At 38.8% G+C, this 22,111-nt stretch overlaps 1 protein-coding gene across 2 annotated transcripts in view; it reads right to left on the bottom strand.

Annotated features, from left to right (window-relative positions):
• SEC22A (SEC22 homolog A, vesicle trafficking protein) overlaps nt 1-22,111 on the bottom strand; it is a 189,790-nt gene that overhangs the window by 34,442 nt on the left and 133,237 nt on the right. For both annotated transcript variants that reach the window (XM_053698069.1, XM_053698068.1), the window contains 2 exons: nt 8,047-8,210; nt 3,988-4,167 (listed from right to left, as the gene is read on the bottom strand). In XM_053698069.1, the coding sequence (XP_053554044.1) occupies nt 3,988-4,167; nt 8,047-8,210 (344 nt within the window). The remainder of the gene's footprint in view (nt 1-3,987; nt 4,168-8,046; nt 8,211-22,111) is intronic.

A 22,111-nucleotide genomic window follows, 5' to 3' on the forward strand; every position in this document is an offset into this window, starting at 1 on the left:
CGGCGACGTTGAGGGGGGCAGATTAGGGGTTAATAAATATAATATAGGGGTCGGCGGTGTTAGGGGTAGCAGATTAGGGGTACATAGGGATAACGTAGGTTGCGGCGGTTTACGGAGCGGCAGATTAGGGGTTAAAAAAAATATGCAGGGGTCAGCGATAGCGGGGGCGGCAGATTAGGGGTTAATAAGTGTAAGGTTAGGGGTGTTTAGACTCGGGGTACATGTTAGGGTGTTAGGTGCAGACGTAGGAAGTGTTTCCCCATAGGAAACAATGGGGCTGCGTTAGGAGCTGAACGCGGCTTTTTTGCAGGTGTTAGGTTTTTTTTCAGCTCAAACAGCCCCATTGTTTCCTATGGGAGAATCGTGCACGAGCACGTTTTTGAGGCCGGCCGCGTCCGTAAGCAACTCTGGTATCGAGAGTTGCATTTGCGGTAAAAATGCTCTACGCTCCTTTTTTGGAGCCTAACGCAGCATTTGTTTAAACTCTCGATACCAGAGTTAAATTTATGGTGCGGCCAGAAAAAAGCCCGCGGAGCGTTAACAGCCCTTTTACCGCCGAACTCCAAATCTAGGCCTAAGTGTCATATGATCTGTAATTACATATACACACCTTTTTTGAAAGGCCCCAGAGGCTGCAACACCTAAGCAAGAGGCACCACTAACCAAACACTGCCATGAAGACCAAGGAACTCTCCAAACAAGTAAGGGACAATATTGTTGAGAAGTACAAGTCAGGGTTAAATTATAAAAAATATCCAAATCTTTGATGATCCCCAGGAGCACCATCAAATTTATCATAACCAAATGGAAAGAACATGGCACAACAGCAAACCTGCCAAGAGACGGCCGCCCACCAAAACTCACGGACCGGGCAAGGAGGGCATTAATCAGAGAGGCAGCACAGAGACCTAGGGTAATCCTGGAGGAGCTGCAGAGTTCCACAGCAGAGACTGGAGTATCTGTACATAGGACGACTATAAGCCGTACGCTCCATAGAGTTGGGCTTTATGGCAGAGTGGCCAGAAGAAAGCCATTAAAAACAAAATTACACGTTTTGAGTTTGTGAAAAGGCATGTGGGAGACTCCCAAAATGTATGGAGGAAGGTGCTCTGGTCTGATGAGACTAAAATTGAACTTTTCAGCCATCAAAGAAAACGCTATGTCTGGCGCAAACCCAACACATCAAATCACCCAAAGAACACCATCCCCACAGTGAAACATGGTGGTGGCAGCATCATGCTATGGGGATGTTTTTCAGCAGCCGGGATTGGGAAACTGGTCAGAGTTGAGGGAAAGATGGATGGTGCTAAATACAGGGATATTCTTGAGCAAAACCTGTACCACTCTGTGCGTGATTTGAGGCTAGGACGGAGGTTCACCTTCCAGCAGGACAATGATCCCAAACACACTGCTAAAGCAACACTTGAGTGGTTTAAGGGGAAACATGTAAATGTGTTGGAATGGCCTAGTCAAAGCCCAGACCTCAATCCAATAGAAAATCTGTGGTCAGACTTAAAGATTGCTGTTCACAAGCGCAAACAATCTAACTTGAAGGAGCTGGAGCAGTTTTGCAAGGAGGAATGGGCAAAAATCCCAGTGGTAAAATGTGGCAAGCTTATAGAGACTTATCCAAAGTGACTTGGAGGTGTGATTGCCGCAAAAGGTGGCTCTACAAGTATTGACTTTAGGGGGGTGAATAGTTATGCACATTGACTTTTTCTGTTATTTTGTCCTATTTGTTGTTTGCTTCATAATAAAAACATCTTCAAAGTTGTGGGCATGTTCTGTAAATTAAATGATGCAAATCCTCAAACAATCCATGTTAATTCCAGGTTGTGAGGCAACAAAACACGAAAAATGCCAAGGGGGTGAATACTTTTGCAAGGCATTGTATATTTATTTATTTATTTATTGCTGCCCAACGCTGAGCGATTTGCCCCCTGCGCTGCGCTAGGTGGTTTGCTGTTTCTATCGGCATGAAAACTAGGCTCCCATTGAAGCCTATGGAAGCGTGCTTTCGTGAGGTCTCGTTCGCATTGCGCAACACTTGTAATACCAACACACATTTACGCACATTGGTATTACTGAGCAAAGCTCAAATATCGCTCTTGAGTAAGCGCGATATTGCGCTACACTAATAATCTAGCCCAATGAAAAATAATCCCCCAAAAAATTTGAATACCAAGCCAGTACATAGATTCACAATTTGAAATTGGAGTTTAGGGGGTTAATGAGTCATTTGTGAATAACTTCTATACTGAAAGGAAAAAGTGGTTTATACTTTCCAATAGAATAAGTCTTGTAAGGTAACATTATAAATGTCTGAATACGGCTAATGTGAGAATTAACCAATGCTTAATACCTGAATATGGACAGCTTTAGGCCCTTCTGGCTCTTAATCACTGTTAAAGGGACATTATACCCATAAGTTAAAGCACTTGAAACTGATGCAGCATAGCTGTAAAAAGTCGACTGATATTTTACCTCAAAATGTCCTAAGTATTCATACTGTACGATAAAGAGACTTTAAGCAGCCAATCAGGATGTTAGTCCCAGGACTTGCAAGGGAGTGTGCATCTGGCATGTGCAGGCACAATCATGTTATTTTCCCATTCAGTTTAAGGAAGTTTACTATGAAGTCTCACAAGATTTCAGTGAAATATCATGAGATCACAGCAGGGCAAAGTGTGACGCTAATTAGCTAGTACAATTTCACAGAGCACTTTCTCTGGTGAGCTGAAGAAATTTTGAGGTAATATATCTTAATTTTTTACATAGAGATGTTCAGGTGAAATTTTCATGTCAACTTTTAACAGTTATGCTGCATCACTTACAAGTGATTTAGTTTATGAGTATTATGTCTCTTTAAAATCTGTTTCAATATTATTTCATTTTGGTTCACAGTCTAATTTTTAAATACATTTATGATCGCTAAGAAGTTGTAGGCAATATAAATGGTGCTTATTTACCACCTTATATATTGTCTCTACAAATTGATTCAAAGAAATACACAAATTAATAGTAAACGGTGTAACTCAGAGGAAGTATATAATGCAGTAGATTTGTGCTTATTGCATTCTGGTACTTTATAAAAACATAGATTACAAAAGAAAAATGATCAGTGGGCATACTCAATCAAAATCAAGGGCTTATGTTCCCTTGTAAAGTGTCCTCTGTACTCATAAAATTCAAGTTAAGCTTCTACTAAATCCTTAAAATTAGAAGTTCTATTTACAAATTATTTTACCCTGTCTGGTTCTTCACTAATGCAGCCACAATTTATTTTTTCCATAAATTCTTTATTATCATACTAAATCTGCCTGAAAGTGTTCCACGGATGAGTGCTCACACACATTAGCAGCTTGAATTGATTTGAAATGTTTGTTGACACAAGATGACATTGGGTCCGAATTACTTTGCCGCCCTCTAAATAAGTCATCAACAGAAAGAGAAAGGATAAAAGCATAAAACAATGTATAACAGTCTAGGGCACACTGGGACCAACAACAGGTTCACCGATCTGTGTGTAGATTGCTTTGTTAAGTTTCTTGAAGTGGAAAGATTGTTACAATAAAGATAATGAGCTGTGGCCCCAATGACAGGGGTGTGCCAATGCAGTGATGGCCCCAGTTAAATCAAATTGTCTTCAAATCAATTCTCAAAGGGGGCTCTATGCTTAGAGGAAAAATTGTGCTACAATAAATGGTCCTATGGAGAAATGGCTCGCTGAAACATGTAGATTCCACTTCTCTCTCTGGAGAAAGGCTGAAGAGTCTTTAACATCACTTTCTATTGAGCTCACCTTAAAACATAAATACAGACACTTATGGAAATTACAAGTTGCTGATATATGTTAAGCCTTTAAGCCCCTCTCAAAGATTCCCTTTCTATTATTCATCATGGTGGAAGACATACTTTCTGCTCATGTGAATGAAAAGAAAATGAAATCTGCCCATAGATTTTATGCTTTCGTTTAACTCTTCTTACCTATTCCTTTGTATTCTGGGTTCTTTCTTTGACCAAGTCCATTCTCCATGCCAAGTTCTTTAAGAGAAATCTGGTACGGTGGCCTCAGTCTGATTTCAGTCTGCATATCCACTAGGTTCATCTTCGTTGAAAGGGATCGTGGGTTATTAAATCTCTGCTTTGTTTTCTGGATGAAATTATCTGTTGGACAAGATTAAAGACCTTGGCAATAAAGTATGACAATTAAATCACAAAATTCCTCAGTAGCCTAAATGATTAGCTTTAAATAACGTCAGCAGAAGTGGAATTTATGCACAATTTATCAGAGATATTTCTACAGCACAAAGCGTAAATTAACTCTGTACAGGTTATTAATTACCTGTATGCAACCTTGCTAATGTATGTTTGGTTGTAATTCAGCACTTTATTTATTAAACATTGTTTGTTGCTTGAGTCTAGTAAAAAGGAAATGAAAAAGAGCATGCTGCATTATACACATTAAGTTAAAGCACATCGCTGTAAAATCACTGTATAAACATTTAAACTTTATTACAACTATTACTGCTATCTTCATGTTTGCTGGTAAATAGGCAAATGTGTCCCTTTACCAGTGAATGTTAAATAACCAGCCATTACAAGTGGCTGGTTAATTCTACCGTGAGCTCACTTTTACACTTAGCGCTAGAAATCATTAACCAGAGGTCAGATCTCTGGTTAATGAAAAAAGTGGCCCCAATTTCCCCCTAAATAAACAGGACTGTAAAGTAACATAAAATAAAAATATGAGCATTTTGGGGGGGGGGGGGGGGGTCCGAATAGCGATCCTGAGCAGTCGCACTTTCCCAGAGTTCGAGTCAAATTTCCGAAAATCCGCCGATATTAGAGACAATATCAGCAATAATATAATATCAATAACTTTTGCTATTATACTGCACAGTAGTGCACTATCATGATTTTTGCTATTATTGAGTGGAGCACATATATCGCACTAGCGTAAGCGCAATATTGCGCTCAACTCGTAATATAGCCCTAAATGTTGAACATTTAAATGCACATGACCTACAGTCATAACCACTGTTATTATGTTTAGTTTAGAGAGAATTTTAATCAGTGGTTGACAAATCTGTTTAAAATTTAGGAGCCAGTAAAAATATTTAGGAGCCAGAGAGTGGAGAATAAACCTAAAAGTTAGGGGCCATGGTAAAAGTTATAGGAACCAGTGGCTCCCTGGCTCCTGGATTTGTTGAACCCTCTTTAAAATACTAAGAAACATGACACACAGCACAGATAACAAGCAAAATTGTGATCAGTGGCGCTAGCTTACCTGGTTCTGGCAGGAAAGTACCCTCTGAGGCTCAGGCACATAAATACAGGGATAAAAACCCCAGGGATAAAACCCTCAAGTGTATGAGGCTCCCTGTCACATATGGGGTTTACTTGTATAATAACATGGTAAATAGATATTTTTATATAACTACAGGGAGTGCAGAATTATTAGGCAAGTTGTATTTTTGAGGATTAATTTTATTATTGAACAACAACCATGTTCTCAATGAACCCAAAAAACTCATTAATATCAAAGCTGAATAGTTTTGGAAGTAGTTTTTAGTTTGTTTTTAGTTATAGCTATTTTAGGGGGATATCTGTGTGTGCAGGTGACTATTACTGTGCATAATTATTAGGCAACTTAACAAAAACAAATATATACCCATTTCAATTATTTATTTTTACCAATGAAACCAATATAACATCTCAACATTCACAAATATACATTTCTGACATTCAAAAACAAAACAAAAACAAATCAGTGACCAATATAGCCACCTTTCTTTGCAAGGACACTCAAAAGCCTGCCATCCATGGATTCTGTCAGTGTTTTGATCTGTTCACCATCAACATTGCGTGCAGCAGCAACCACAGCCTCCCAGACACTGTTCAGAGAGGTGTACTGTTTTCCCTCCTTGTAAATCTCACATTTGATTATGGACCACAGGTTCTCAATGGGGTTCAGATCAGGTGAACAAGGAGGCCATGTCATTAGATTTTCTTCTTTTATACCCTTTCTTGCCAGCCACGCTGTGGAGTACTTGGACGCGTGTGATGGAGCATTGTCCTGCATGAAAATCATGTTTTTCTTGAAGGATGCAGACTTCTTCCTGTACCACTGCTTGAAGAAGGTGTCTTCCAGAAACTGGCAGTAGGACTGGGAGTTGAGCTTGACTCCATCCTCAACCCGAAAAGGCCCCACAAGCTCATCTTTGATGATACCAGCCCAATCCAGTACTCCACCTCCACCTTGCTGGCGTCTGAGTCAGACTGGAGCTCTCTGCCCTTTACCAATCCAGCCACGGGCCCATCCATCTGGCCCATCAAGACTCACTCTCATTTCATCAGTCCATATAGTCTTGACGTTTCAGCTTGTGTGTCTTGTTCAGTGGTGGTCGTCTTTCAGCCTTTCTTACCTTGGCCATGTCTCTGAGTATTGCACACCTTGTGCTTTTGGGCACTCCAGTGATGTTGCAGCTCTGAAATATGGCCAAACTGGTGGCAAGTGGCATCTTGGCAGCTGCACACTTGACTTTTCTCAGTTCATGGGCAGTTATTTTGCGCCTTGGATTTTCCACACGCTTCTTGCGACCCTGTTGACTATTTTGAATGAAACGCTTGATTGTTCGATGATCACGCTTCAGAAGCTTTGCAATTTTAAGAGTGCTGTATCCCTCTGCAAGATATCTCACTATTTTTGACTTTTCTGAGCCTATCAAGTCCTTCTTTTGACCCATTTTGCCAAAGGAAAGGAAGTTGCCTAATAATTATGCACACCGGATATAGGGTGTTGATGTCATTAGACCACACCCCTTTCTCATTACAGAGATGCACATCACCTAATATGCTTAATTGGTAGTAGGCTTTCGAGCCTATACAGCTTGGGGTAAGACAACATGCATAAAGAGGATGATGTGGTCAAAATACTCATTTGCCTAATAATTCTGCACTCCCTGTATATAGGTCAGTTGCAAATAAATATTTTACATTCTAAGTGAGTGTCCCCTTTTGTGCACTGCCTGAGTAATTATTTATTTACTAATTCAGCAAGCAGTGACTTAGCATATAATGGCAAAATTCAACATTGCATGCATATAATGTTTTAGCATATCTTTTCTCATGGATTGGAATAGGGACCATGATGTATATTTGGTGTAGTATTTTTATGAATACAAATAGTAATCATCTTTGCTTCTATTTAAAGGGACATGTCACCAATTTTTTTCTTTAATGATTTAGATAGAGCATACATTTTAAACATATTTTAACATATTTCCAAATTACTCAGTTTTGCTTCAATCTCTTGGTATCCTTTATTTAAGGAGCAGCAGTGCACTACTGATAGCTAGCTGAACACATTGATAGCCAATGATGACAAGAGGCATTGCAGCCACAAATCAGCAGCTATCTCCCAGCTCTTGAGCCTACCTAGGTATGCTTATCAACAAATATAACCAAGAGAATGAAGCAAGTTATATATATAACCAAGAGAATGAAGCAAATTATATATACAAACAAGAGAATGAAGCAAATGAAATTAAATAACTAAATTGAAAAGTTGTTTAAAATTAATTTGGCCTATCTGAATCATGAAAGAAAAATTTGGGTCTTCATGTCCCTTTAACATATAAATAAAAGTGTGGAACTGAAATGTGTGTCTCTTTATCAGCTGACTCATACATGATAAGCAAATTTGCCAAACCCTTAAATAGAATTTGCAATGTCTGAGTAGTCTAAATTGCACATGCTAGCTGTACAGCAGGTACTAAGTGGTAAGTGGGTGGAAGAGCTGTGCAAATTACAGTTACAATGCAATTCTACTATACAGCAGTATGACTCTAATGAGGCATAACCACTTCTTGAGAGCTTTCACAGATTTAGGACATTGGCTGAAAACCTGTAACACTTATTGTGTACCAGTGAATGGACCAAATAACGACCACTTCTGAGCTTTTAGAAATAGATGTAAAACAGATGTAACAGACTAATTGAGACAGTTAAACTGCTACAGTAATGAAGCTGTCATACACTTACCAAATTCAATGAAGGAATATGGTCTGATTGCAGCATTTATATGAGCCATTTCATAGGTGGTTATAAACTCCTTCTGTAGCTCTTCCAGAAAGCAAAATGCCAAGACATTGGGGTAGCTCTCACAGCAAAGCATCATGTAACTGACTCCCAGAGAACTAATGAAGCTGCAAAATAAGGAAGTTATCCACATGTTAGTTAGGCCAGTAACACTACAAAAAAACACTTAATATGGGGAGAGAAGATCCTGCCATTAGCACTTGGGAGTCTAAATCACAGGAGAAAATGTGTTTTACAGCGCTAAAACATGCACTTGTATTCACATAACATCAAAAACATCAATGCACAGAGGAAACAGCTTTGATTCAGGGCACATGTGCACTGCTGACAACTCTGCAGCAAGATACTTATACCTTGGAGGAGAGAGAGAGAGAATGTTGGACAAAATGATGACTTACATATTTAATACGCTAGGGAATTGAATGCTCTTTCAAACTGAGCATTGTACCGTGTTAAAATGAAGGGCAGTAAATGCTTTATGAATTTTGCTAAGCTATCAAAAATAAAAAAATAAAACATCTGTGAAAATAGCTTTTATAGTCTGAGATAGATCTAAGCTTGGAAAATTCAACACATCACATTATTTGCTATTAACCCTTCTGCTGTAATGCATTAGTAATGTAATGCCCATGATTACACTATTCACAAACATACTAGAACTGTTACCATGAATTTAAAATGTGAATGAACTAATCATTTCAAACTGATGGCGTAAAAACTTTACTTTATGTTGCAGAGCAGACATAACCTTTAAAGGGGCATTAAACACTAAGGGCCAGATTGCAAGTGGAGCACTAAATATCGCTTTAGTGAAATGTACGCTGGTAATTTAAGTTGTCAGCAATGCAAACGCGAGCTTGTGCTTGCATTGCTGGGAAGCATTGCGCTCACCAGAGCGTGCTTCCATAGGCTCTAATGGAAGCCTCGTTCTGATGCCGTCAGAGACAGCACAGAACCTAAGTGCAGCAAAGGGGGTAAGTAACGCAGTGATGGTGGCAGCAAATATATATGTATATGATTATATATAAATATTGGTGTGTTAATATGTGTGTGTATATACATATTAACACATAAATACATATGTATATAATCATATATATTTACTGGGAACACACAGTTTCCATAGACCACAATGTAAAGGCACTTTTCAGTGCGTTTTTTTTCTAACACCCCACTCCCGCTAACTTTTGCCTAGCGCGATAATTACGAGCTCCACTTGTAATCCAGCCCTAAATAAATCATTGCTTGAATGATATATTCAGAGCAAAGATTAGCCTAAGCATAATGTTTATATGTATTTTAAACATTAAATTAAATATAGGAATGTTTTACTGTATATAAAATCTGTATAAAATTGTTTGTTTACATTTTTTTTTCCATCCATAACATTTAGATTACAATGCTACTTGCACAGTTGTTCTATTTTAATACATTCTAATGAGGTTCAAGTTTAAAACAAAAATAATTTTTTAAAAGAGCAAAACAAGTATACACTGGTAGTGCAGTTATTTTATTAAAAAATAAAGATGCTGCGATAATTTAGTGCTCCACTTGTAATCTAGCCCTAAATAAACCATTGCTTGAATGATGTATTCAGAGCAAAGATTAGCCTTAGCATAATGCGTACATGTATTTTTAAAAATTATATTAATTGTTTAAATATTGAAAAAAATAAGCGGGCGTTAATGTCCATAAAGCAGTGGGCGCCGCCATATTGTAACTTAGGTTGCCTTTTCTGCTGAGGCCAATTATGAATGGTTATAAATGGCTTAGTAGAGTGTGCAACCAATGACTGTGTGGAATATTCAGACTCAATTTACAGGAGAAAAGACCAAAATAAATAATGAAAGTATTGTTTTACTACGTTATTAAACAATTTATATTAATATCTTGAGATGTGTAATGTTTTCACACTCAGAGCCTAAAGGAAAGATGACGTTTGATCTTTCTGTGCAGAGTTTACTGCTCCTTGTGGTGGCTAATAATTTTAGATTATGTCAAAGTAGTTTTGTCCAATGAAAAAGAGATTTCCAAAAGTAATTTTGCACAAGCTTTTACTGTGCATGTGCAGTGTATTTTACAATGATTCATGCACCACTAGCATTTTAACCAATGTCTGCTCAGAATGCTGACAGCGATTTCTTGCATGTAAATTAGGCATACACTCTGTTTAAAATACCAGTGATAGCTTTTATTGGAAGCATTTATCCTAACACAAGTAGATTGTAAAAATGCTTCAATTTGAAGCTGAAATACAACGATGAACATTTCAGTTTTGATTGAATTATGCCTTTAAAATTTTTTTCAATAGGATTTCAATTGCTTGTGAGTTGTAATAAATTCCGACAAGGCAGCTTCCAAATACAGGAATGTTTTACAAGACTGTAGTACAATTTAAAATCTGTATAAAATTGTTTGTTTACATTTTTTTTCCATCCATAACATTTAAACTACAATGCCACAGTTGACAGTTGTTCTATTTTAATACATTCTAATGAGGTTCAAGTTTAAAACAAAAATCATTTTTTAAAAGAGCAAAACAAGTATACACTGGTAGTACAAAATGATGTGTCACATTTGAGAAGTCAGCCAAGTCTGCTTTGCCAAAAATCTGTTTAGAGCCCTGTGTAAGAAGAACAGTTTACATGCAAATGGAACTCAATGACTGCCACTAAAAAATAGATTTCTACAGTAAAGCATCTTTTTTAATTTCATAAATAACCTGTAGGATTGATTAAAGAACAAACCTCCCATTTTCCAATCATATTTCAAATTAATTACTTTATCAATATACTGTTGTTCTGCCATTATAATTAAATAATTAGTATAGCAGGGGCCAGTATAGTTGTTATATTTATTGTAGAACCTTCAGAAAAATTAATTATTAATGTTTTCTATAACAGTTAGTCTATTGCTGAAATACAAAAGACTTAAATTCAAAACTCACATTATAAAAAATAAAACTCTTAAAAAAAATAACTGAAATATACTTAATGCAGAGAAACACAGATTTTCAAGATCCGACATTCATATGTTTGCAATAGAGTTAGGCAGTCAGAATCTAATGACTATCTTTGAAAGAATAATCTGAACCCCAAAGACCAAGGGCTCAATTTCCCCCCATGAGAGTATTAGAGATACTTCCCTCATGGCTAGGGAACTGTAAATTCGCCCCGATGGTTAACAAAAGCCACCACAATAACATTGTCTGTTTGGAAACGGAGATGATACTCCCTTTTTTAAAAGGGGCAAGACTGAAGAGGCCCGAATATAGCACGGAGTTCTATATTATTTATTAAAAACATACAAAATGGGAAGCGCTAAAAGTTTAGGGTATATGGATAAAACTCGTATATGATAATAATAATAATAGCATTAAATTCACTTTGAATTCACTTTAAAATAGAAATAGATATTTGTCTTTAAAATGGAAATATATTTAACATATCAATACAAAATTTGCAGCCACAAATAAATAAAACGAAAAATATATCACCAAAACATATTCAGTCCATATAAAGAAATAACAATATTATAGTGATCCAACAATAAAGTTCATATGTGTATGAAAAGGTGAAATCCTGATGTGATTAATAGAGTGATCCACAGATTGTGAATATCAATCCCACTGTCGAAAAATATATACAGGTATGTAGTGAAGTAAAGTTCAACAGGATACTCGTACCGGACCTCCGATGGTTCACAGCTCAGCTAAATTGGTGATCTGTGGCTCCTGAGTGTGTGTTAAAACACAGCTGTGTTGTAGACTCCAAACGCAATTACTTTGGCGTGTATGCTCTCTCTGCGTCTCTCTCAGAGAACACAGTCACGTGATTCTTTTAGCACATGTGATCGGCTAACCAATCGGAAAACTGGTAAAGAGAGAAGAAAATTGTGTTTCAGTGAATTCCTTGCAAAGTGCACTTGATATAAAACAAATCCAAACAGATTAAAATTGGATTTCTGCACTTTGCAAGAAATTCACTGCAACACAGTATTGGGATCGACACTATTTTCTTCTCTATTTACCGGTTTTCCCGATTGGTTAGCCGATCACATGTGCTTAAGGAATCACGTGACTGTGGACTCGGAGAGACGCAGAGAGAATTGCTGTTGGAGTCTACAACACGGCAGTGTTTTAACACACACTCAGGATCCACAAATCACCAATTTAGCTGAGCTGTGAACCATCGGAGCTTCGGTAAGAGTATCCTGGGGACACCCGGTCAGCAACCTTTCTCACTGGTTGAACTTTTCTTCACTACAGACCTGTATATATTTTTCGACAGTGGGGTTGGTATTCACAATTACCTTATTAATCACATCAGAATTTCAACTTTCATACACATAGGAACTTTATCGTTGGATCACTATAATATTGTTATTTCTTTATATGGACTCAATATGTTTTGGTGATATATTTTTTGTTTTATTTAAACATTGTGGTCATAACTATTTAATTGTATTGGTATGTCAAATATATGTCCATTATAAAGACAAATATATATTTATATTTTAAAGTGAATTCAAAGTGAATTTAATACTATTATTATTATTATATACAAGTTTTATCCATATACCCAAAGTTTTTAGCGCTTCCCATTTTGTATGTTTTTATTCTGTCTCTATTCCGAGTGTTAGGAGATCTCAAATTTGTGTTGGTTAGCTATAGGGATAAGTGTGAGGGTCCATTTCTGCTTTTTATTTTTCTTTAAAATGTATTGGCAACCTTGCCTCCAGAGGATCCTAAACCCCCAACCAGCTCCCCAACCTGAAAGACTTGCATCTGTAGTGACCCAGTCTAGGTAGAATGAGCAAAAGAAGTCCCCTGAATAATGCACTGATGATCCAGCCACCAAGACAGAGACTGTCTTGTACTGAGATCCAAAAATATCCTTTGAGTATGATCCCTGTACCATTGACGAAGCATACAAAGCTGAAGAGGTCTACTGTGAAAACAAGCAAATGGAATTGCATCTGAAGCTGCAATCATAAGGCATCGAACATCCATACAAAGAGCAACAGACACGGTGACACCAATTTTAACCTTCTCTGCTCTGACTCATGGAGACTGAATCTATTTGAGATCCAAAAAAGTTACCTTTGTTTGAGGAATTAAAGAATTCTTTGGAAAATTGATCCTCCAACCATGTTGTTGAAGAAATAACAGTTGGTTGGTGTTAGATTCTGATAAATAAAAAGACAAGAGTTTAAACCAAGATATTGTCAAGGTATGGAAACACTGCAACACCCTGAGTTCTGATCACAGACAATAGGGCACCCAAAACCTTTATGAAAATTCTTGGAGCTGTAGCCAGACCAAATGGAACATCAACAAACTGAAAATGTTTGTCTAGAAAGGCAAACCTCAGAAACTGGTGCCCTGTATATTGTAACATGAAGATAAGCATACTTTAAATCTATTGTGGACATAAACTGACCTTGCTGAACAAAAGGCGGTATAGTCAGAATAGTTTCTATTTTGAAAAAAGGAATTCTTAAAACTTGTTCAAAGCTTTTAAATCCAGGACTGGTCTGAAAGCACCTTCCTATTTTGGAACAATGAAGAGATTTAAAAAAAAATCCCATCACCTTTTCCTGTAAAGGAACCAGAACAATCACTCCCATAGTGTCCAGATCTATAACTATCAAAAAGCTTGGCCTTTCCAGTATTCCATTATAACATTGGACAGGAAAAAACCTTCCTCTGGGAGGTCTTGTTCTGAAACCTATCCGATAACAGTGGGAAACTATATTCAGAACCCAGGGATCTTTAACAAACTAAAACCAAGCCCCCAGAAAAAGGCTTAACCTGCCCCCTACCAGAGCCTCGGGGTCGGGGCTGCACCTTCATGCAGATTTGGTAGTAGGGATAGATTTCTTAGCCTACTATCCAGTTAGCTCAAAGGCTCCAGGCTGGGCCAGAGGTGTCTTGCTTCTGAGCAGAGGAATCAACCTTTTGTTCCTTATTCTGACAAAAGGAGCTGAAACGATTAGAAGTTTTAGATTTCCCACTAGACTTCTTTTCTTGAGTAAGAAAAACCTCAACAGTAACAGTAGGTATTATAGAATCTAAATAAGAAACAAACAATTTCTTTCCCTGAAAAGAAAGAGACAATCATCTGGATTTTGACAACATGTCAGCAGACCAGGATTTAAGCCACAAGGCTCTCCTAGCAAGGGCTGCCAAAGACATGCTTTTGATATTGTTCTTCATAACATCAAATACAGCATCACAAATAAAAGAATTGGCGTCTATGAGTAAACCCAAAAGATTCTCACTAGCAGAGTCATTAGAACACTGTTCTAAGACTAGATAACCAGTAAGATAAAGCAGTATCCACGTCAGCAACGGAAAAAGCAGGCCTATGCAAATACCCTGCTTGTAAAAAGGCCCTTCTATGTAAAGACTTTCATTTTCTATCCAAATTGTCTTTAAAAGAAGTAGTGTCATTCAAAGGTATAGTAGTATGTTTAGCCTGAGTGGAAATAGCACCGTCAACCTTGGGAACAGTTTCCAATAATTCAGAATTGGCAGCAGGGATATAACTTTTTAAACCTTGAAGAGGGATTAAAGGGACATTATACACTAGATTTTTCTTTGCATAAATGTTTTGTGGATGATCCATTTATATAGCCCATACAGGTTTTTTGTACTTTTGCTTATTTTTAAATAACATTGCTCTGATTTTCAGGTTCCTAACCAAGCCCCAAAGTTTTAGGAGAATACTGACGTATACCTACTCCAGCTTGCTTCTGTTTGCGTAAAGGGTCTTTTCATATGCAGAGGAAGGGGGAGGGGGGTGTCTGATTTTTCCCACTTGCATTGGATGTTCCAGTAACCTTTTAAACAGAGCTAAACTGGAAGCTTCTAAGTAAGTTTTTAAATGTTTTTATACTGGATTTTTTTTTTTTTTTTAAATTTATACTGGATTTTTATATCATCATATTGTATCTGTGCATATTATTCTTTATAGTAGTGTCTATTACATGCAGTTATATGAAAAAGGAAATTTATGCTTACCTGATAAATTGATTTCTTTTACGATATGCCGAGTCCACGGGTTTCATCCTTACTTGTGGGATTTATCCTCCTGCTAACAGGAAGTGGCAAAGAGCACCACAGCACAGCTGTTACATAGCTCCTCCCCTAACTCCTCCCCCCAGTCATTCGACTGAAGGTATAGGAAGAGAAAGGAAAAGATAAAAAGGTGCAGAGGTGACTGAAGTTTTGAAAAATAAAATAAATCCTGTCTTAAAATGAAGGGCGGGCCGTGGACTCGGCATATTGTAAAATAAATAAATTTATCAGGTAAGCATAAATTTTCTTTTCTTTTACAAGATATGCCGAGTCCACGGGTTTCATCCTTACTTGTGGGATACCAATACCAAAGCTTTAGGACACGGATGAAAGGGAGGGACAAGACAGGAACCTAAACGGAAGGCACCACTGCTTGAAGACCCTTTCTCCCAAAAATAGCCTCAGAAGAAGCAAAAGTATCAAATTTGAAAAAAGTATGAAGGGAGGACCAAGTCGCAGCCTTACAAATCTGTTCAACAGAAGCATCGTCTTTGAAAGCCCATGTGGAAGCCACAGCTCTAGTAGAATGAGCCGTCATTTTTTCAGGAGGCTGCTGTCCAGCAGTCTCATATGCCAGGCGGATGATGCTTTTCAGCCAAAAAGAGAGAGAGGTAGCCGTAGCTTTTTGACCCCTACGCTTTCCAGAATAAACAACAAAAAGAGAGGATGTTTGTCTGAAATCCTTGGTCGCTTGTAAGTAAAACTTCAAAGCATGGACCACATCCAAGTTATGTAATAGACGTTACTTCTTAGAAGAAGGATTAGGACACAAGGAAGGAACAACAATTTCCGGATTAATATTCTTATTTGAAACAACCTTAGGAAGGAATCCAGGTTTAGTACGCAAAACCACCTTATCAGAATGGAATATAAGATAAGGCGAATCACATTGTAAAGCAGAAAGCTCAGAAACTCTTCGAGCAGAAGAGATAGAAACTAAAAATAAAACCTTCCAAGATAGCAGCTTAATATCTATGGAATGCATGGGTTGAAACGGAACCCCTTGAAGAACATTAAGAACTAAATTCAGATAATCCCTTTTCCAATCCTTCTTGGAGAAAGGACAAGATCCTAGGAATCCTAATCTTACTCAATGAGTAACCCTTGGATTCACACCAATATAGATATTTACGTCATATCTTATGGTAAATCTTTCTAGTGACAGGCTTGCGAGCCTGAATCAGAGTATCAATGACCGACTCAGAGAATCCCCGCTTAGATAAGATCAAGCGTTCAATCTCCAGGCAGTCAGCTGCAGAGAATTTAGATTTGGATGTTGGAACGGACCTTGAATGAGAAGGTCCTGTCTCAATGGCAGTTTCCACGGTGGCAGAGACGACATGTCCACTAGATCCGCATACCAAGTCCTGCGTGGCCACGCAGGCGCTATTAGAATTACTGAAGCTCTCTCCTGTTTGATTCTTGCGATGACACAAGGCAGGAGAGGAAATGGTGGAAACACATAAGCCAGGTTGAACGACCAAGGTACTGCTAGAGCATCTATCAGTACAGCCTGGGGATCCCTTGACCTGGACCCGTAGCGTGGAAGTTTGGCATTCTGTCGAGATGCCATCAGATCCAATTCCGGTGTGCCCCATTGATGAATCAACGATGCAAACACCTCCGGATGGAGTTCCCACTCCCCCGGATGAAAAGTCTGACAACTTAGAAAATCCGCCTCCCAGTTTTCTACTCCTGGGATATAGATTGCTGATAGAAGACAAGAGTGAATCTCTGCCCATCGGATTATCTTTGATACCTCTATCATCGCAAGAGAACTTCTTGTTCCCCCCTGATGATTGATATATGCTACAGTCGTGACATTGTCCGGCTGGAATCTTATGAACTTGGTCAGTGCCAACTGAGGCCACGCCTGAAGCGCATTGAATATTGCTCTCAGTTCCAGAATATTGATTGGCAACTGAGACTCCATCGGAGTCCAAGTTCCCTGAGCCTTTAGGGAATTCCAGACTGCACCCCAGCCCAAGAGGCTGGCGTTCGTTGTCACTATAACCCATGATGGTCTACGGAAGCACATTCCCTGGGACAGATGATCCTGTGACAACCACCAAAGAAGAGAGTCTCTGGTCTCTTGATCCAGATTTATCTGAGGAGATAAATTTGCATAATCCCCATTCCACTGTCTGAGCATGCACAGTTGCAGTAGCCTGAGATGAAAGTGAGAAAACGGAACGATGTCCATCGCTGCTACCATTAATCCAATGACTTCCATACACTGCGCCACTGATGGCTGAGGAATGGACTGAAGAGCTCGGCAAGTATTTAGAATCTTTGATTTTCTGACCTCCGTCAGAAAAATTTTCATGTCTACTGAGTCTATCAGAGTTCCCAAGAATGGAACTCTTGTTTGTGGAACAAGTGAACTCTTTTCTATATTCACTTTCCAACCGTGAGTTCTTAGAAATGACAACACGGTGTCCGTGTGAGATTTGGTTAGATGATAAGTTGACGCCTGAACCAAAATATTGTCTAGATAGGGTGCCACTGCTATGCCCCGCGGCCTGAGAACCGCTAGAAGGGAACCTAGCACCTTTGTGAAGATTCTGGGAGCTGTGGCCAACCCGAAGGGAAGGGCCACAAACTGATAATGCTTGTCCAGAAAGGCAAACCTTAGAAACTGATGATCCTTGTGGATAGGAATGTGAAGGTACACATCCTTTAGGTCGACGGTGGTCATGTATTGACCCTCCTGGATCATTGGTAAGATTGCTCATATAGTCTCCATCTTGAACGATGGGACCCTGAGAAAAATTTGTTTAGACACTTTAAATCCAAAATAGGTCTGAAAGTTCCCTCTTTATTGGGAACCACGAAAATGTTTGAGTAAAACCCCTGTCCCTGTTCCAGTTTTAGAACTGGACAAATTACTTCCATGGAATAGAGGTCTTTTACACAGTGTAAGAACGCCTCTCTTTTTGTCTGGTCTACAAACGTGAAAGATGAAATCTCCCTCTAGGGGGAAAATTTTTAAATTCCAGTTGATACCCCTGGGTCACAATTTCTAATGCCCAGGGATACTGCACATCCCTTGCCCAAGCCTGAGCAAAGAGAGAAAGTCTGCCCCCTACTAGATCCGGTCCCGGATCGGGGGCTGCCCCTTCATGCTGCCTTGGTAGCAGCATCGGGCTTTTTGGCTTGTTTACCCTTATTCCAGGTCTGATTAGGTCTTCAGACAGACTTGGATTGAGCAAAATTTCCTTCCTGCTTATTGGTGGAAGGGGAAGCAGAGGGTACTCCTCTCAAATTTCGAAAGGAACGAAAATTATTTTGTTCACCCCTCATCCTAAGAGGTTTGTCTTGAGGTAGGGCGAGGCCTTTACCTCCAGTAATGTCAGCAATGATTTCCTTCAATTCAGAGCCGAACAGGGTCTTACCCTTGAAAGGAATAGTTAACAGTTTAGACTTTGATGATACATCAGCAGAGCACAATTTTAACCATAGCGCTCTGCGCGCCAATATGGCAAAGCCTGCATTTTTTGCTGCTAATTTAGTAATCTGAAAAACAGCATTTGTGATAAAAGAATTAGCTAGTTTGAGAGCTTTAATTCTGTCCAAAATGTCGTCTAGGGGCGTCTCTACTTTCAGAGACTCCTCAGGTTGTAACAAGAAACCCTAGTGAATAAATAATTTCTTTAGAAGACCCTCTAATTTTTTATTCATAGGGTCTTTGAAAGCACAACTGTCCTCAATAGGTATAGTTGTACGCTTAGCTAGAGTAGATATTGCTCCCTCCAGCTTAGGGACCGTTTGCCAAGAGTCCTTAATGGAGTCTGATATGGGAAACATTTTATTAAAATTAGGAGGGGGAGAGAACGGTATGCCTGGTCTATCCCATTCCTTTCTAACAATTTCCGAAATTCTTTTGGGAACCAGAAAAACATCAGTGTAAGTAGGAACTTCTAGATATTTATCCATCTTACACAATTTTTCTGGAGGAATTGTAATAGGTTCACAATCCTCCAGTCGCTAGGACCTCCCTGAGCAACAGGCGAAGGTGTTCAAGTTTAAATTTAAAGGACGCTAAGTCCGTATCTGTCTGAGGTAACGTATTCCCTGAATCTAAAATTTCTCCCTCAGACAATAATTCCCTAACCCCCAATTCAGAGCATTGTGAGGGTACATCGGAAATGTCTACTAAAGCATCAGAGGGTTCAGTATTTACGTTAATACCTGGCCTACTGCGTTTACCCTGCAAACCTGGCAGTTTAGATAATACCTCAGTGAGAGTAGTTGACATAACTGCAGCCATATCTTGCAAAGTAAAAGAATTAGACGCACTAGATGTACTAGGTGTCACTTGTGTGGGTGTTAAAGGTTGGGACACTTGAGGAAAATTACATGGCATATCCTGATTCTCTTCAGACTGAGAATCATCCTTAGACATACTTTCATTTCCTAAAAACATAATTTATGTAAGAACTTACCTGATAAATTCATTTCTTTCATATTAGCAAGAGTCCATGAGCTAGTGACGTATGGGATATACATTCCTACCAGGAGGGGCAAAGTTTCCCAAACCTTAAAATGCCTATAAATACACCCCTCACCACACCCACAATTCAGTTTAACGAATAGCCAAGAAGTGGGGTGATAAGAAAAAAGTGCGAAAGCATATAAAATAAGGAATTGGAATAATTGTGCTTTATACAAAAAAATCATAACCACCACAAAAAAGGGCGGGCCTCATGGACTCTTGCTAATATGAAAGAAATGAATTTATCAGGTAAGTTCTTACATAAATTATGTTTTCTTTCATGTAATTAGCAAGAGTCCATGAGCTAGTGACGTATGGGATAATGACTACCCAAGATGTGGATCTTTCCACACAAGAGTCACTAGAGAGGGAGGGATAAAATAAAGACAGCCAATTCCTGCTGAAAATAATCCACACCCAAAATAAAGTTTAATGAAAAACATAAGCAGAAGATTCAAACTGAAACCACTGCCAGAAGTACTTTTCTACCAAAAACTGCTTCAGAAGAAGAAAACACATCAAAATGGTAGAATTTAGAAAAAAGTATGCAAAGAGGACCAAGTTGCTGCTTTGCAAATCTGATCAATCGAAGCTTCATTCCTAAACGCCCAGGAAGTAGAAACTGAACTAGTAGAATGAACTGTAATCCTTAGAGGCGGAGTTTTACCCGACTCGACATAAGCATGATGAAATAAAGATTTCAACCAAGATGCCAAAGAAATGGCAGAAGCTTTCTGGCCGTTTCTAGAACCGGAAAAGATAACAAATAAACTAGAAGTCTTACGGAAAGACTTAGTAGCTTCAACATAATATTTCAAAGCTCTAACAACATCCAAAGAATGCAACGATTTCTCCCTAGAATTCTTAGGATTAGGACATAATGAAGGAACCACAAATTCTCTACTAATGTTGTTGGAATTCACAACTTTAGGTAAAAAATCAAAAGAAGTTCGCAACACCGCCTTATCCTGATGAAAAATCAGAAAAGGAGACTCACAAGAAAGAGCAGATAATTCAGAAACTCTTCTGGCAGAAGAGATTGCCAAAAGGAACAAAACTTTCCAAGAAAGTAATTTAATGTCCAATGAATGCATAGGTTCAAACGGAGGAGCTTGAAGAGCCCCCAGAACCAAATTCAAACTCCAAAGAGGAGAAATTGACTTAATGACAGGTTTTATACGAACCAAAGCTTGTACAAAACAATGAATATCAGGAAGAATAGCAATCTTTCTATGAAAAAGAACAGAAAGAGCAGAGATTTGACCTTTCAAGGAACTTGCGGACAAACCCTTATCTAAACCATCCTGAAGAAACTGTAAAATTCTCGGTATTCTAAAAGAATGCCAAAAAATGATGAGAAAGACACCAAGAAATATAAGTCTTCCAGACTCTATAATATATCTCTCTAGATACAGATTTACGCGCCTGTAACATAGTATTAATCACAGAGTCAGAGAAACCTCTTTGACCAAGAATCAAGCATTCAATCTCCATACCTTTAAATTTAAGGATTTCAGATCCTGATGGAAAAAAGGACCTTGCGACAGAAGGTCTGGTCTTAACGGAAGAGTCCACGGTTGGCAAGAGGCCATCCGGACCAGATCCGCATACCAAAAACCTGTGAGGCCATGCCGGAGCTACCAGTAGAACAAACGAGCATTCCTTCAGAATCTTGGAGATTACTCTTGGAAGAAAAACTAGAGGCGGAAAGATATAAGCAGGATGATACTTCCAAGGAAGTGAAAATGCATCCACTGCCTCCGCCCGAGGATCCCGGGATCCGGACAGATACCAGGGAAGTTTCTTGTTTAGATGAGAAGCCATCAGATCTATTTCTGGGAGTTCCCACATTTGAACAATCTGAGGAAATACCTCTGGGTGAAGAGACCATTCGCCCAAGTGCAACGTTTGGCGACTGAGATAATCCGCTTTCCAATTGTCCATACCTGGGATATGAACCGCAGAGATTAGACAGGAGCTGGATTCCGCCCAAACCAAAATTCGAGATACTTCTTTCATAGCCAGAGGACTGTGAGTCCCTCCTTGATGATTGATGTATGCCACAGTTGTGACATTGTCTATCTGAAAACAAATGAACAACTCTCTCTTCAGAAGAGGCCAAGACTGAAGAGCTCTGAAATTTGCACGGAGTTCCAAAATATTGATCGGAAATCTCACCTCCTGAGATTCCCAAACCCCTTGTGCCGTCAGATACCCCCACACAGCTCCCCAACCTGTAAGACTTGCATCTGTTGAGATTATAGTCCAGGTCGGAAGAACAAAGAAGCCCCCTGAACTAAACGATGGTGATCTGTCCACCATGTCAGAGAGTGTCGTAAAATCGGTTTAAAGATATTAATTGAGATATCTTTGAGTAATCCCTGCACCATTGGTTCAGCATACAGAGCTGAAGAGGTCGCATGTGAAAACGA

The sequence above is a fragment of the Bombina bombina genome, chromosome 1, assembly GCF_027579735.1.
Source record: "Bombina bombina isolate aBomBom1 chromosome 1, aBomBom1.pri, whole genome shotgun sequence".
In the NCBI taxonomy this organism is placed as follows: domain Eukaryota; kingdom Metazoa; phylum Chordata; class Amphibia; order Anura; family Bombinatoridae; genus Bombina; species Bombina bombina.